At 33.6% G+C, this 17,775-nt stretch overlaps 3 protein-coding genes across 21 annotated transcripts in view; 1 reads left to right on the top strand and 2 right to left on the bottom strand.

Annotated features, from left to right (window-relative positions):
- LOC134840114 (prefoldin subunit 2-like) overlaps positions 1–17,775 on the bottom strand; it is a 463,905-nt gene that overhangs the window by 59,189 nt on the left and 386,941 nt on the right. The gene's annotated exons all lie outside the window — the stretch shown is intronic.
- On the top strand, positions 416–3,131 carry LOC134839522 (farnesyl pyrophosphate synthase-like). Its single transcript, XM_063855099.1, has 3 exons — positions 416–459; positions 530–601; positions 2,040–3,131. Exons 2-3 carry the CDS (start codon positions 557–559, stop codon positions 3,051–3,053), a joined length of 1,059 nt encoding a protein of 352 aa, XP_063711169.1. The 5' UTR covers positions 416–459; positions 530–556; the 3' UTR covers positions 3,054–3,131.
- Positions 12,930–17,775, bottom strand: part of LOC134840526 (dual specificity calcium/calmodulin-dependent 3',5'-cyclic nucleotide phosphodiesterase 1C-like) — a 188,055-nt gene continuing 183,209 nt past the window's right edge. For 12 of the 19 annotated variants that reach the window (XM_063856394.1, XM_063856395.1, XM_063856393.1 and 9 more), the window contains 2 exons: positions 15,433–15,607; positions 12,930–13,423 (listed from right to left, as the gene is read on the bottom strand). In XM_063856394.1, the coding sequence (XP_063712464.1) occupies positions 13,272–13,423; positions 15,433–15,607 (327 nt within the window). In that variant the 3' untranslated portion in view covers positions 12,930–13,271. The remainder of the gene's footprint in view (positions 13,424–15,432; positions 15,608–17,775) is intronic. The other 7 variants (XM_063856396.1, XM_063856401.1, XM_063856400.1 and 4 more) reach the window with 1 other exon arrangement.

Genomic DNA, 17,775 nt, shown 5'->3' with positions numbered 1-17,775 from the left:
GGAATACGTCACCTTAATAGGACCTTCCCTTATCGACCAGCCCTGGTTAAAAAGATTTTATATGGAATCAGACGTGTCAACAATTAAAAAGACAAGTTGAAGTTTAAAAAAATGTTTTTAATCTGGACTATTCAAGTTTTTCAGATATCGCATAGTAGTTGTCGTTTACTCGAATTTGTGGGGTGAGTGGAGTTCTTTTTGGGGTGAAAATTACGGGAATTTACTGTTCTAAATTTTCTTATCTTAAATATATACTCGCTTTTCGTGTTATCTTCCATGTACACACAAGGTGTTGGTTTATTACATGGAATAAGTGGTATTGCCCACTTATTCTGTTCAAAGTTTTCTTATCTTAAATATGTACTCGCTTTTCGTGTTATCTTCCATTTACAAGGTGCTGGTTTATTACATGGAATAAGTGGTATTATTTCAGATATTTGTGGGAGTGGTTTCAGTGCGGTTAGTTTGCGGTTTCTAGACTACCGTAAAAGATGAGTTTGAACAAGTGATCAATTCAAGTTTGTCCTAGATACTGGCTGGAAGTAAGCTATCCGCGATGGCTGAAATGACAAAAGAAGACTTCAGAAAACGATATGAATCGGTAAGGCGTAGGTTTTTCAAAATTTGTATATTTTTGGGCAATTTAGTAATTACTAGAATTTCAAATAATTAGCGGCGTTGCTCCTATTATATTTATCTACTAAGTTTTCTATTATATTATATATTTATCTGCTTTTGCATGTCGGGATTTTCTCATTATATGAAAAAAAATTTTCGCTGTAATTTTTATGCAAAATAAAACACACGTGTTGCGTATGTCTCGGTACAATATTGGAAAAGTTAGTGCATTATTTGAAACAGTAGTGCAATATCCTTCCTAGAGCAATCATCCAAAATATTTCAGAAAGAAAAAATCACGTGAAAACTTTAAAATGAGTGTGTAGTTCGAGTTTAGTTCGAAATAAAATTCACCGGTGTTTCATACCAGACAGATAAGCAACAGTTTATTTTGAATCTCGAAATTTGTTCACATCTAGACACTGCGTGTCTCGATTTCACAAATTTTCTGGATGCAATATATATCTGTTGCTTATCTACTAGATAAAACGCTAGGATGCAACATGTTTACGTGTTTTTTTTGAACAATCAAACAAACGAAATACACTAGTATTAGTGGACAAAATTAAGTGCAAATTCAGGTTTTTACTCTCCAAAATGCCTTTTTCAATCTCCATTTAGGGCAACATTTACTTCGATTTTCAGCAAAAATTTTACAGACACCAAGAGCATAAATGATCAGAGCTACCCTCTATGAAACTATCATTGTTTGGTTTCAAAGACTATAACTAATGTAATCCGGGTGCGAAAATGCCAGATTTCCTTATCTGCGCTAAGCTTTTCAACCCGCGTGAAAAAGTAACTAACAGCCGAGCTTACTAAAACTTTCTCACTGATTATTTTAATTTTCTCGTTGCAAAAGTTTTACGTCGCATAAATAAATTTTTTACTCAGTTCATTCAAGAACGAGTTCACTACGATATAAAATTCAGTGCAGGTGAGGAAATCTGGAATTTTCAGACCCGGATTTCATAGGTAAGTCTTAGAAACCAAACATTGATAGTTTCATAGAGGGTAGCTCTGATAATTTTCTCTGGGTCTATGTACAAGTTTTGCTGAAAATCGAAATAAATGTCCGAAATGGATTTTGAAAAAAGTCATTTTAGAGAGTAAAAACCTGAATTTGCGCTAAATTTTGTCCACTTGTGCAGTGAGTAAAAACTGTGTTACAAGTCATTTTCATGCACCAGCTTTTTTGTGATTGGATGTGTTAAGGAAATAATTAACATAATCATTTTTTAAATTGAGATAGCCGAAAGTTTGTTAATATGTTTATTTAGGCTGCGATAATCTACCTTATTGAACCGGCCGTGATAGTGATTTCCACGAAAAGTAATTTTCAAAATTAAGCTCGAAGCTATTCCGCAACCGTTTTGAAATCAGTGAATCTAGTGTCTTTGCTTATCTTAGTTTTTATTCAGGTACTCGAATCAGTTCTAAGTTGCGACGTGTTGTCAACAGACACAAGACTATCCGATGTTCTGGAACGATTAAGAAGTCTCTTGGATTACACTGTTCCAGACGGGAAACTAAACCGAGGCTTAGCCGTAGTCCAAACATACCAGCTCATCGAGAATTCGAGAACAGACATTAATGATGATGAAAAACAAGCTTTGAAAGAGCAAGCGATATACGTAGGATGGGCTGTTGAAATTATGCAGGCGTTCTTCCTAATTGCCGATGATATGATGGATCATTCTGAAACAAGAAGAGGCAAACCTTGTTGGTATAAAGTCCCATCTGTTGATCTAGACGCTATAAATGACACGTTCTTCTTAGAACAGATCGTTTACAAGTTGATCAAAGCAAAGTGCCACAAACTGCCTTGTTATCCAAAGATTGTTGACTTGTTTCACGACATTGTATACCGAACAACAATAGGCCAAACGATGGATTTGGTCACAGCGCCCGTTGGTAAACCCAATTTGGATAAGTTCTCAGAGGAGCGCTATTTGAGTATAGCGACCTACAAGACTGCCTATTACTCAATATACTTGCCAATCGTCTGTGCTGTTTTACTGACCGGCCTTGACTCTGAGAAGTTGCTGAAGAAAATTGAAGAAATATCCATAGGATTGGGAGTCTATTTTCAAATTCAAGATGATTTTTTGGATTTATACGGGGATCCTGCAGTTACTGGAAAGATAGGTACTGATATCCAGGATAACAAATGTTCTTGGCTGGTAGTACAAGCCCTAAAGCATTGCAGTAATAAGCAAAGGGATATTTTGAACGAAAATTATGGATATTTCGACGACTTAAAAATCGAAAAGGTTAAAGAAGTTTTCGAACAGCTTGATTTGAAGTCTAGATTCAGAGAGTACGAGGATTCAAGTTACCATAAATTGATGGAAAACATTTCAAAACTCGAAAATGATGGCGTAAAAAACGCGTTCGAAGTTCTAATAGCAAAACTCTATAAACGGTGCAAGTAGATTGCCTGTTGTTGACCTAATTTATTTATCAAGTCTTCAAATGTGTATCATGATAATTAATAGAATGATTTTTACTTTCGTATTATTGCGCTTGCAATTGGCAAGCATGATCAAATCGGAACATACAATTTTTCCAGGCTAAGAACTTGTCTAGCAGAGTCACTGAAGCTTTTGGTCTGAAATGTTCAATTTGGAAAATTCACAATTAACCGATTGCTGTTCCTGATAACTATTGCTTATCTTGGAAGTGTACTGTTGGCGTTGAAGTGACTTTGTGTCAGTCTAGTTTTAACTCCATGCAATTTTTTTCCACTTTAAATTTTTTATCTATAGTTTAATCTAGTTATGATTTGCTCCTGTAATATTAAATACTTTCAGCTTCGTTTCTGTTTATATTTTTTTCTTGGATGTTTCTTTTTCGCGGTTTGACTTATGATTTTTTTAAGGTCAGCTCGTTTTATTTTTTAAAAGGAGGGGAAACTCCACAATTGAATAGCGAAAATGTAAAAGTCACGAAAAACATAATGGACTTTTACCTTCGAAAGTGGAATTCAATTATCGAATATCCCAGCGAAATAAAAAATTTTTACCTATTGCTCCAGTTTTTGCAAAATGGGTTAATTTTATCAAAAGTTCTAGAATTGCAAAGAGGTTCAAGGCTATTTTTTTTCTTTCAATTTCGAAACTTAATTAAACAGAAAAAATATACGGACTTATTTTTTGAAAAATCCCAAGTCCGTATATTTTTGTTTAATTGTGTTCATTGACTTTTCTCCAACTGTCTGTTGGCTCTGTTCAGATTTTTCAGCGGAAAAAAAAACACCTACTGATCCAGGTTTTTTGAATTATAAATATTTTTTTATCAAAAACGAGTCAATCATAAATTGTTCGTAATTCAAAGATCTTTAAAGCGATTTGTTTTTTCTTTCGAAAGCTGAAGTGTTTTCGAAGAAAGTCAGTTTTTTTTGTTTCTTTGGTGTTCATTGACTCTTTTACAGCTGCTTGTTGGCTGTTTACTTTTTTTAACTTTAGAAGTTTTGTCCTAAATCATTTTCGGCTAATTTTATATAGGTTTAATTGCTTCATATGCGTTGTTTGTAGGGCGACAAAAGATTTTTAGGCGTCGGGGTGGAATTAAAATTTCCAAAATTATATTGCTCAATATTTTTTACAACAGTTGCATTTAGGCTCAACGCGTTCCAGTTAAGTATTGTAGACTTAGTTGCAAGAAAGTAAATTTTGTCATAATGCTAAGTGAGCTTTTACATTCAAATTGCAGGACAAATTGAGCTTTTCCTCAAATCGAGTCAAACTTAGAAATTTGTAGTCAAACTCAGAAATCGAGTCAAACTTAAAAAATTTTTCAAACAGTTTTTAACGTAATTGCATTAGTCTCTTTTTCTGTTGGCTTTCTTGTCATGTTATCTTAATAACGTATCGCGTGTGATGCGAAGCTCCGCCGCGCCTCTGTGTTAATTCACATTTTTCTAACCACATTCAAGGCAAAGGAGGAGTCCACCATGACAGTCGATGTGTAACCAGCACAATTCTTGGCAATGAGTGGTTTGAACCGTTGGTTCGCATTAAAAGGAGGAGGTTTTATGCGCATTCAAATCTTTAAGCAACATGTGTTTCATCCGCTCAGGCTATAGCCGGTGTTCAAAAAACTGGTGAAAAATTAAATATGTGTAAAATTGTTCAGTATTTAAGTAATTGTTTTTTTCCTAAGCCTTCATTCACAAGGGTTATTTTTTTATTCAAGGCGTGTATCCGTTTTTTCTTATGAAATTCATAGGTCCAGTTCTTAGAGCTTATTGAATTTTGTAATATGTTATTGTCTAATTTTTAAATCTATATAGCTTTCAAAAAAACTAATCCATTAAGGAAAGTTGGCATTTTGCTGCATGAAATTCAAGCATTAGCCATTCAAAAGCAATTGATGTATCCGCTTTTTTGGCGGCCAGTGGTTGAACTTTGCAAGACATTGGAATTTAGCTCAGTGTCTATGTTCGTTTCCGTAGAGGGTTTTTAAGTATTTTCGAAAGCATAGTAAGTTAAATTTTTATTTCCATGTAGAGCTACCATTCGCAAATTTTTCAGTCGTGGTTGCAAATTCTAGTTTTGTGTCTGTTTGATTTTTAAAAACAATAGTCAATTTCTGTTTCAGTTTTCGCAAGCCTAGGTTAGATTTGAGTGGTGCAGCCGAATGGTTGAAAGTTCTTACGTTCGTTCGAGGAAAAACCTTCCAAGGGCTTTGCGAATACTTAGCGCAATTTGGCCTGCGTGTTATTCAGGTATTAAATAACATTGAGTATCCAATACGCACTACTTTGGCGAGAGAACTTCTGCATACCACTTTCGAGGAATCCGTCTGATCCTGTTTGTAGCACTACTGGAAACGTTGTTACCGAAAACAGAGCAACAATTACTGAAGATCGCGCGAACATGCAAAATATTCTGCTTGAAAAATGGAAAATTTTCAATGAAAGACTCATCTTGATTTTCTCCAGAACACTGAAAAATCCAGTGAAATACAGAATGTTTAATCGTTCAAGTTTTCGAATGTTTTTGACGAACTTTTGAAGGCTATTTTCGAAAGACTGTTGTATTACTTTTGGGCATAGTACAGAAGTAGAACTGAATTAACTCCTCAGTGAACTTTTGCCTCATTCAAATTAAAGAGAGGAACTTAAAAAAGGGCTGGAAAAGCTTTTAATAACACTTGCGAGAGCAAGTGTTTTATAATTTGATGACTTAAGTTTGATTATAACTGAAATTAAAAGCGAATGCAAGTTACTTAATATCAACAAATTTTGTGCTAGAATACAGATTGAGTCGAATGTACAAGACTTTATATAGTTTCAATAATAGATGAGGTGGTTCATAACTGATAATGCAGGAGAACAGCGAAAACTAATAACACTTTTTTCTTAAAATTATTTGCTCTATTAAGAAAAATATCAGAGCTGCCAATTTTTTTAATAGCTGCAGGAATCTGCAGCAAGATGTATAATGGAACATGTGAAACCTAGGGACACTAGATTAAGTTTCAACTGGAAGGGTGACATTTTTTTTGTTATCTCAGTAATCAAAAGAAAAGAGGAAGGGGTGGACATAATTGTGCGCAAAAAATACTGAATCTTAGGTAGTGCAAAACGTTAATGAAAATATCCTTCAAATGAACCTTGATTGTAAACTGCAACAGCAAAATTCCTGTGTTTACATTCAACAAGAGCAGTCAATAATTAGTACATTACCAAAATAAAAACCCTCCGTGATAGACTAGTTCTCCCAGGGTTTAATCAAATCATTAATATGCGTAGCTCAAAAAACGGAGTTAAGTGAGTAGCTATTTGTTTGGGCTTCAAATTTACTGTATGCTCGCCAAACAGCCAATAAAGGCGACTACGAAGACAATAACATGTCTTGATTTAATGTTTTCTACGCACAAGGGTAGTGTAAGTGAAAAGAAAACGTCGGTTTCAATTCAATTTTTGTTTGTATCTTTTGAAATGCCAAAGAAAATTTCAACAAATACTTTGTTAAGCGAGAAAGTGATTCATATTCAACAAAAGGGGCATAATGGAGCAATAAAAAAAACATTTCAGATAGTGAGTCAATACATCGAAACTAGTGTTTTTGGTTTACGAAAAGCTTTCGAGACTGTTGGTCTCAAGCTCTTAAACAAGTGTTTTGATTACGAAATGAGAGATTCAGCATATAATGTTTCAGTTGTAAACATATCAGATTGTAAACAGTATGCTTACATGAATAAAGACAAAATGCACTAAAACAAATTGAATTATGGAGTCTCATAAGGCTCCTTTCCTGTATATAAGGATGTATTTCAAATGAATGAAGTCAAGAAAGGCTATCTCCGATGTTACTGCTTCATAAATAAAGAGTTCAAAATTAAAAATAAATGAAAAACATTAAAAGTTTTCAATCAAAATATACAATGATAATATCGTGCAAAATCCTCATTTTAATTTTTTGTAATTGAATCTTGATCAAAAATACAACTTCGCCGTTATATAGATTGTGTGGTCAAATATGAATTGCATATAATAAACAAGGATAACCGATTACTGCGCAACTAGCACAGAATGTTCCGACCACAGTCTTAAAAAACACAAATTTTTTTGAAAGTTAGTTTCGTTTTTTTTCTGCGGGTGTGATAAAATATCTGAGTAAAAAACAGGAGAGATTAGATTCCTTAAATTAAAATTGGCGAAAAAAGAAGTTATTGTACGCCTGCTTGCTTGCAATACTCGCTGGGTATAAGACGAAAAATTTCAAACTGGTTTTTCTTAAAATGTGTTGTGCTAATATCGTTAGAATCACAAATGACAGGGCCTTAATTTGCTAAATCATTCAACTCACTCAGATGATTATTTGCATAGAAAACAATTGTATTCGATTGCGTTTTAGTTGTTTTTCTTTTTTATTGTTTTCTATGCACAATCAGATACCAAGTTGCTCCTCATTTTTCAAATGATCGGAACAGGAACAAGAACAAGTCAACCAGTTTTGTCAAACATTCCTAAAAACAGTAATTTCTATATAATGTTCAAGTATAGGAGTCGATATCTATATGAAATCTAGATAAAATTGGCCACAACATAACCCGAATAAAAAATTTGAAAATGTAACCCATATGAAAATATATCATGCAAGAGCTCCTTTTTTACGAAATTGTTTGTATCGTTTTTCATCTGCGCGTAAAAATCGGAGATTATCATCAAAAAATCACATCTAGTGAAATATTCAGAGAACTAAATAATCAGAAAAAAGTCGAACAAATAATGATGATATATAAAAAACACCACGAACTTTCCAATTGTCTCAAAAAAATCATTAAACTGTCTCGAAATTTTTTATTCAAAATGTTTTTGCAATATTCATCTAAATCGTCCAGAAGCAACATCGTCTATAAATTTCTACGAAACAATTCTAGGACCACAGTAAGAAGAAATATTGAGCCAATTGAATTGGTTTTCTTTTTAGACTGTTCAGTTTTCACCATTAATTTCTATTTTCAGTGAATTTTTACCCATTTTTAACAAAATAACCTCACCTCAACGGTTTCCATATTTTCGCTCTGTGACTCAATTGTTACCGGCGTCCAGGGGCGGATCTAAGATTTTCTCAAGGAGGGGGGCAGATTTTTAAAAAATTTTGAAAATTTTTGTCGAACTTTTTTTAGGTCGATCAAATTGATGTTTTGAGCTAATTTTTACTCGTTTAAGCACTTTTTGGAAAACGTTTACCAAAAAATCGCATTTTTTTGTCGCGCGCTCCCCACTCGAAATTAGTAGAGATTCGCGCCGAAGCCTGCTTTAGAAAAATTTTAGGGTCCTTCACCAAAAATTTATATCTCAAAACAGTACAAAGGGGGACCCTTTGGGTTGTCAGGGGGTAAAATTCCTAAGAAGGGGGGCAACCCCCCCCCATCTACCCCTGCCAGCGTCGCTAAACCCTTTTACAGTTTGAAATATACATGTTTTTGACTTTGCGCTCTCAGACGTATGAGAAAAAGACATATTTTGGCTATTGGCGCACTATTATTCTGAGTTAATATATTTTTTTTTGAAAAAACGACTTATTAATGAACTGGGACCTTCAACTGCAACAAGGTTCTTATGATTCAACTGATTTCATTATTAATTAGAAAGTTGTTTCGATGCAAAGCTAGGCTTCTTTCATTAATAATTAGAAAGTGTTTTCGATGCAAAGCTAGCTTCTTTTTTTTCATTGAAAGCTTCTGAAATTCAGATTTTCCTTGGTTATAATTTTTCGAAGATGAGTCTGTATGTTTCATGCGGGGAGAGCAGAGTGCTCAACTCTGCGTATAAATCTACTAGAAAATTACGACTGCACTAAAATTAATCACGCTTATTGTAGGCGTAACTTATGCCCTTTTAGCCTCCTATGATATCAAGCTGGCAACATGTTATTCTTAATTGAGTTTCGCACCGTTTTGTGGTTACCAATCAAGTACACTGAGTATCAAAACTCGAATGGGTATCAATTGTTTCTCATTTTCTATGAGGTACTCGACCGGGGTTCTTCTATACTTTTGTACAGATTTTAACTATTTCAAATAAGATTAAAAATATGAAGATCGAGTAATCGCATTTCACTGAATTCAAAATTCAACAGTTATCTGCAGGAGTTTTGACTTTGGTTTTACCACCACAATCAATTGTCAGCATGTCAAAATGATATATGACTTCTCTTCAGCTCAGCTTCTGTGGAAACAATTGCCGAAAATATCTTGTTTTTCTTGAAAACAATTTTGAGTTAAAAGTATTTATATTGTTGCGGATGCCTACATTTTGTTCTGCGCAGAGTGAACATTACTATCGAGCTGAAAAACATTTCGGAAAGTGTTGAAATGTATTAAGAATAAATACTTATGCTAGAGTTTCTACAGATTTTGTAGAACTGATTTCAGCACAATTATTCTATCAAACCCATCCTTTTTTGCCCCTTTTAAACTTTTGTGGAAATGAAACTTTTTTTTTGTGGGATTTCTCGCCGCATTTTTTGCAATTCAATTAATGAGTGTTAATTATTGCAGCTAAAATGTGTTGTGCAGATGTATTCCAGGAGAAACTTTTATAGGTTCCACGATTGATCAAGTTTTTATTATTTATGAAGTTGAAATCTGAAGACACTGGGGTTTTGTTTTTTGCTTCAGTGATATTAGGTGCCTTTTCTGTTTGCAATTTCGGTGAAACACTTGATGCCTCCTTTCTGCAAGTTGCCAAATGTAAGCTAATTGTGTTATTTTTGAATTTTTACTCCTTTTTTTTATAAAAAATTGTCCTGTTTTTTTTTTACAGATTGTGTTATCCCCTGTTTAACGATTTTTACTTTATTGTGTTAGTGTAAAATTTCAGTCTTTTTTGAAGTGCAATGTTGTGAAAAAATTTACAACGATTTCTATCGCTGGGTGATATATTTTTAACGGACGTTTTACATGATACTTGTTGAAGTGTTTCCTATGTTGATATGTTAAAGTGCCAATATCTTGCAACTTTTCAGTTTTCTTACTGAATTCAAAGTTTAAAATATTTCTATATGAGTGTTCAAGTAAGTCATTTTATCCATTTGATCTATTGATTACAGTTTCCAAGGTCTTTATAAAATTGCGTTATACATCTGCTGCAGCGCGATTGCTTTTATATGTTTTTTTTTTGTTTATTCGCAACGCAAATAAATTTTTTCGTTTCAGTGTTTGTTTCACAATATTTGAATCAGAAACCGTTGGATTGAGAATTCATTTTTAGAAATCATTTCAAATCTAAATGAAAATCTTTTAAAAAACTAAATTTCATTAAGCTTGATTTTCTCGATACTACTGTGGGGTGCTGTCAAGGCAGTCTCAGGAGTTCTTAATCTCGCCTCAAAACATGACTGCTGAAATCCTTTAAATTTTAGATTAAATAACTTCACAAAAATTAAAATTCTTAACGCTATGGTGGCTGCTATCAGGATGTTTTCAGGAGTTGCAAATCTTGCCTCTAAAAATGACTGCTTGAAGTTGTTTCGCTTTCGAGATCAGACGTTTTTTATATCATAAAAAATTCAAAAAAAAAACTTGGTTTAAAAATATTTCTCGAACTTGAAAGTCCAGCCTTATGGTGTCGTCCTAGACATTTCACACCTCGCCTCTCATTTAGTCTGCACCAAACGTTTTAGCTTTTGAAACAATTGATGTAAGCAAATGATTTACGTGAAAGCTAATGAAATTAAGCAATTAAATTAAACAAGAATCTTATTCGAAAAGTAAATGATTTCATTTAAAAATACATTTTTTGATTTTTCATATGGAACATGAAGTGGTATGTTGTCGGTCATTTTTTCGAATCTTTTCTGATTAAAAAAACAAAAATTTGAAAACCGGGGTTATGGAGATTCAGCTAGTTAGTTAGTTACTGACTATTTGAAAAATGTGAAAGAACTTTGTATTCGGGATTGTTTTAATTTTTGTTTCTTTTTGTTTTCCACCCACAATCAGGTACCACAAATAGGTGGAATGGGTTGAATTATGTGTAATATTTCAGCCCTTTGAATTGACTCGAACGATATTAAAGTTTTTGAAAAAGTTTTTTTAAAACGACATTAAAACTTTTGAAAAGTTTCTGGTCTGTTTTCGAGCTAATGAGTTTGCAAAATCAAGTTTGCAGGCTACAATAGCTTATTTAAGCCTAATTTAAGGCGTGGAAACTTAGTTTCACTTGAGAAAAAGTAGTATTGAAATTTTTTAACGCCATTTTGTAATCAAAAACTTCAAAATATCAAAACTATTCAGAAAACCTATTTGACTACGGCTGTTGAATATAGTCAACTTCTATGGTTCCGCTTAGATCTTACGATGACACCACACACTAAAAACACAAAAAAGTACAATCTTTTTTGTTTCAAATTGGTGTCGTTTTTTAAAAATTTTGGTCGGAACATTTTGTGATATTTGCCCAGTAAACGGCTGCCCTTGTTATTAATAGATATTAATAGATATTGGCCTAAAATAGAATCTTAAAGTTGATTTTTTTCAATCAATAAATTGTGAAGTAGAAGCTTTGATGGATGCTCCACTAACGTTGTTCGGTTGCATCAATTTTCATTATTTTTTGTAAAAAAAAGCTTGTTTAAAAGCAATTTCGACGCTCAACAATTTGTTTGAAGCATTAGAAGTGCAAGTTACCCACTAGTTTTTTTCGAAAGTAGACAAATGTTCAACATTTTCGGTCATTTTAATTTTTTTCAGTTTCCTTAATTTTTAATACTCTTCCATCTATCTGTTGGCTGGCTGATCTAAAATTAATTGAATTAACAGCCTAATCCAGGGGCGGATCTAGGAAATTCTCGAGGGGGGGGGCGGATTTTCAAAAAGATTTTTAGATCGACCGAAATGATTTTTCGAGCTCTCCCTAAGCACTTTTAGTCCCTATTTTGGCCAAATTTTCTGCGCCGCAAAAACAGTCCAGAAAATTTTGACCAAAAAATCGCATTTTTTCGGCGCGCGCTCCCCCCTCAAAATTAGTATATATATTGGCGCCAAAGACGCCTTTAGAAAAATTTTATGGTCGGTCGGCCAAAAATGGATTTCTTAAAAAGTACCAAAGGGGGGGGGCGTTTTAGAAGTCGTTCGTTGAAATTTTTTGATTGTTTGCGTAGTGCAGCTTTGCCTGTGTAAGTATGTATTCAATGTCAATTCAATCAATACATGCCTGTAACTTCTGTGTGTTTAAAGTGGAAATTCTTTTTAATCTCAACATGCTCATTTTTCGGAACGGCATAGCAAAAATACTATTTTCGATACATTGGCTCAACTGGATAAATTTAGAATATTTTGATAATTTTTATACCAAGAGAGACACGGGCGGATTTAGGGGGGGGGGGGAGCCTTCCTCTCAGGGATTTGACCCCCTGCCGACCCAAAGGGTCCCCCCTTTGGTACTTTTTAAGAAATTCATTTTTGGCCGACCGACCCTAAAATTTTTCTAAACGCGCCCTTGGCGCCAATATATACTAACTTTGAGGGGGAGAGCGCGCCAAAAAAAACGTGATTTTCTTGTCAGCATTTTCCAAAAAAATGCCCAAAACCGCGTCTTTTTAGTGCTTTAGGAGAGCTCGGAAAATCAATTTGGTCGACCTAAAAAACCACTGAAGAGAGAAGTTTTGATAAAGTAGGACTATCCAGAATGAACTATTTACTTTTTTGAAGGAAAGGCTTTCAAGTTTTTCCTTTTTCTCAAAAAATAAACAAATTCACGGTCGGGACAACTTATTTCATCGTTAAGACACATTTTTTGAGGAATTTTTTAAAATTACGTTTTTCGAAGTGTTGAATTTACAAGTGAAAATTACATAACAAATTGAATTTGATGCATTGCACACATTATCTAAGAAGTAATTTAAAGTAAAAAGAAACGTAATATTTATAAAAGCATCTAATCAAATGTGATGATCATACATGAATTCAAATTTAAGTCTACGTAGTTTTTGTCAATTCTCATTCAAATAACTTCTCAATTCCAGCAGCTTGGTAGCGTAGCCACTCTTAAATTTTAGCGCAAGTGGAAATTCCTTTTCCTTGAGCTGCGTATAAAATATTCTAACTTCCTCGTGAAATAAAAGCGAATCCCATTTCTTTTATCAAAATCGTGAAGCAATTAGGCTTCGGTGGGAACAATTTAGCTTCTAGTGTCATGAAGATGGTGAATTCGTTTCCTTTTTTGTCGAATTTTCAGCTGACATTTTTGAATCTGATGACTTTTTATTTATTTCTTCAACCGCTCCCAACTCATTTTTTTCACTCTGATTCTTTTTTTCTTCCGCTGCTTTTTTCTGTTCAGCTTCTGAAAAACAAATAAATCTGTTGCCAATAGAAATATCGATGCACAAGCGTTGTCAAAGTCTCATGAATTAATATGAGCTCTAAAACAAACAAGCAAAAAACAAACCATTTTTTATAGGTCAAACCAAAGGTCAAACATCAGATCTTTGACTACTTTATCCCAAAAACACGCATTCAAATTATACTTTCGCTTGCCTGACCTTTCAAAAACATTTTTACTGATAATCTTGATAATATGACTTCTGGTTTCTTAAAACTAAGTGTGTTGAGAGGTCTTCCAGGAGCGTTAGAGGCCACAAACAAAAAAAAAACTATTTGAAAAATTCTTAAACGTCAGCGATTTACCGAAAAAATTAAATGTACTGACGGATATGACTCTTTATGTCTTGCTTCTTAGGGGTGGCCAGGGGCGGATCTAGGGTTTTCTCGAGGGGGGGAGCGGATTTTCAAAAAATTCGAAAATTTTGTCGACCTTTTTTTTAGGTCGACCAAATTGATTTTCCCAGATCTCCCAAAGCGTTAAAAATACCCTGTTTTGGACGAAACTTCTGCGCCGTCGGCAAAATTTAGAAAAAAACAGGCCAAAAAACGCACATTTTGGAAAATTTTGACAGGAAAATCAAGTTTTTTCGGCGCGCGCTCCCCCCTAAAAATTAGTATTTTTTGCGCCCAAGGCTCCTTTAGAAAAATTGTTGGGTCCGTCAACCAAAAATGGATATCCCAAAATAGTACAAAGGGGGGACTCTTTGGGTTGGCAGAAGGTCAAATCCGTGAGAAAAAGCGGCGTCCATACACTCCCCCTCCCTAAATCCGCCCCTGGGGGTGGGGGCAGTGCCAAAATGAATGAAGTCCAAAAAATTGAGGCATAGGGTGCATTGTACCTTAGTTGTAAAAGTTTTTCATGTAATCACAATTCTTCAAGCTCTAAAATGTAAATTAGTTTTCAATTGTCACAATTGGCAAACTTAAATAATTTAAAATCAGAGTGAGATATTTTTTCGAAGAGAATTTTTTGCTCCGTCTGTCGAAGAAAGTGACAGAATATTTGTGCTCGGATGGATTTTTTCTCTAGACAAATTTCAATTTTTTGATCAGCCATTTTCGACGGGTTTTTCGACGGGAATCAAATTTTGAAAATTATTTAGTTATAGACTTTGAAAAGATTAACCTTTAATGCATCTTTTGGACAACCTGGGTTCTTTCATAGTTTGAAAACATTGATACTAATTAGTACTATATACAGTGCTGATTTAAATTAACCGGATAAAACGCAATAAAATTGAAATTTAAAACGCGTTTTTCCCAAATTGGGTTCAGTTTAAGTGAAAACTTATGAAGTCAAGAGTTACTTAAAATTTTTGCAGAATTAATATGATGTAATTTGTTTTGCAAAATACGGGCCCAAAATTTTACCCCAAAAATGGGTCATTTTGGCTTTTCTTAGTTGATCAAAAATTACGCCAAAACTATCTAGTCGATCACAGACATAATTATATCAAAGAGAGCGCCTTACGTAGCCCAACAAATTTCAACAAGGATATATTCTCCAAAACATTGTATAATTTTTTTGTTTGATAGACAAAAAAGGTCGTTTTTACTATAGATAAAATACCAACTTTTTATTTAAAAACAAAACAATTTTTAAACGGTTTGCAAATTTGTTTTGGAGAATATACCTTTGTTAAAGTTTGTTGGCTACGTAAGGCGCTTTCTTTGATATAATTATGTCTGTGATCGAATCGACTGGGTTTTTTTGGCGTAATTACTGATTAACTAAGAAAAGCCAAAATGACCCATTTTTGGGGTAAAATTTTGGGCCCGAACTTTGCAAAACAAATTACATCATATGAATTCTGCAAAAATTTTAAGCAACTCTTGTGTTCATAAATTTTCACCTAAACTGAACCCAATTTGAGAAAAACGCGTTTTAAATTTCAAGTTTAACGCGTTTTGTCCGGTTAATTTAAATCAGCACTGTAGCATTCATTAACTTTGTGAATGTTAGCTGACCTTCGACTGACTTCTGCTTCCAGGAGTCTCTGTTTGCTGCAATGAGGGAATCCCAGGGCCTGATGATGGCGAACGAGGCAGCCAAGTTTTCCACTTCACCGGAAGAAGCATTGTTGTTGTTGTTTCGGTCGCCTCTATTCGTAGGCATGTCGCTTCCCGACTGTTTCCGGCGTACCTGTTTTTGAAAAAATTGGTTGTTAACTGAAATATTTTTAAAAGTATTTTATGTTTTCAAAACCAAAAAATTGCATATTTTAAGGTATTGCGGCGAATTGAGAAATAAGAATCAGGAAAAAATGTACTTGAAATGAAAAAAAAAACATGTAAATCAACTAATTCGTGTATTTACAGTTTTTTTTACCAGCAAAAAAGCACATTTTTAGATATTGAGAACAAAAGACCGCAGTTATAGTTCGGGTAGACGTGAAAACCGCAGTTTTGTTTCGGGTGATTTTAAGGCCGCTGTTTTTTTGGCTATTTTTTGAAGACCATAAATTTATTTCTGGTTTTTGAAGACCATTTCCGTTTCTTTGTGTATTTTTTTTAGACCTCAGTTTTGTTTCAGGTTATTTTGAAAACCTCATTTTTGTTTCGGCTAGTTTTGGAAGAGTGTTGTTTTGTTTCGGATAGTTTTTGAAGACCACAGTTTTGGTTTGGGGTTTTTTTTTAACGACCGCAGTTTTTTTTCGGGTAGTTTTTTAAGACCACAGTTTTGGTTTGGGTAGTTTTTAAAGACCTCATTTTTTCAGCTCTTGTAGTTTTTGAAGGGTAGTTTTTGAGCACTGCATTTTTGTTTCAGATAGCTTTTTTCAGACCGAAGCTTTGTTTCGGGTAGTTTTTGAAAGCCGCAGGTTTCTTTAGAGTAGTTTTTTCAGACTGCAAATTTGCTTAGGGCAGTTTTTTTGGGTAATTTTTGAAGACGACAGTTTCCTTTCGGATTAATTTTGTATACCGCACTTTTGTTTCAGATAGTTTTTTCAGTGCGAAGCTTTGTTTCGCGTAGTTTTTGAAGGCTGCAGTTGTGGTTGGGGTAGTTTTGGAGGTCTTTGATGTTTAAAAGCGCTTGTTTCGCTCTGAAATTCTACATCTGTCGAATTGAGATGACTCATGGCTAGCAAAAATTTCAGATAATTTTTTGTCCAGACAATTTTCCAATTTGAATTCAAGCACTTGTTACTATTATTGAACAGCATCGGAGCTTGTAAATTGAGACCCAAATTTGTTTCCAGTATTCAAAAAGCTTCAATCTGGTCTATTTTTGGTGATTAATAACTCGGAAAGTATCTTCTGTTTGAAATATAGGTGTAAAATAAATATGTGACAAATGAAATATTTAAATTGCGTGATTTTGCTTGTTTTTTGTTAGTTCGCCTTATATTTGATCGTCAAATGAAAGTCATATTTGCGCTCAGGTTGAAAAACATTAAAAAAGCAAACATTGGTGCAAAAAAAACTTGAAAAACTCTTTTTCAAGGACGCGTTTTAAGTTTAGAATTTTTAGTGGAATAAAACAAAAAATCTATCGACCCGGTTTTTTTTTAACTTTTAAAAAATGTACTAACAAAATAATTCTGGAGGTTCAAATACCTTAAACGTGATATACTTATTTCTTCGAAAACTGAGTGTTTTGACACTTGAGTCCATTGACACTATTGCATCTGTTTGTTTATTTATACGTACTTAAGAAACAAACATAGCCATCAGACATTTAGAAAATAGTCAATGAACACAATAAAATAGAAAAAAAACTGACTCAAATTTTTTTGTAAAAAAGCCGAACATGAAAGTAAACAAATTATATGACCTTAATGGTATTTAAATTTACAGAGCATTTTATATCGGCCACTTTTTGGATGAAATTATTTCAATTTGGGAAATTGGATCAAAAGGTAAAATTTTCCCCCTAGGAAACCAGAAAATTAAATTCCACTTTCGAAACTACAAGTTGATCATGTTTTTCAAGACCTATACACTTTTGCTGTTCGATAGTCGAAATTTCCTTCCTTTTAACCAGCGAAATGAAATAAATTATAAAAAATCGGAATCAAACCGAAAAAATCAAATTCCAGTGTGAACAAATATTCAGACTTTTTTTCTGAAAACTATCATCAAGACCTTTATATGAGTCTTTGCTACGTTCATCGACTCTTAAAACATAAAGTTAATTTTACCTAGTTAGTTAGCACAAAAAATCAACAGTTTTTTCTTCGATATCCAAATTTTTTGTACTGGGAAAACCTACAAACTCAATAATTTGAAATCAATAATCTGAACTCAGTTTTTACAATGTAAGCCAAAAACACTTTATATGATACAATTAGGACGCAAGCTTTTCAATTTTTT

This window comes from Symsagittifera roscoffensis, chromosome 2 (genome assembly GCF_963678635.1).
Source record: "Symsagittifera roscoffensis chromosome 2, txSymRosc1.1, whole genome shotgun sequence".
Taxonomy (NCBI): Eukaryota; Metazoa; Xenacoelomorpha; order Acoela; family Convolutidae; genus Symsagittifera; species Symsagittifera roscoffensis.
The sequence above is the reverse complement of the archived record's forward strand: the minus strand, read 5'-3'. Positions and strand labels throughout refer to the sequence as shown.

Coding starts and splice junctions, on each gene's coding strand:
- LOC134839522 (XM_063855099.1), top strand. CDS start 557: ATGGCTGAAATGACAAAAGAAGACTTCAGAAAACGATATGAATCG. Junction 602..2,039: donor TCAGAAAACGATATGAATCG/GTAAGGCGTAGG, acceptor GTTTTTATTCAG/GTACTCGAATCAGTTCTAAG.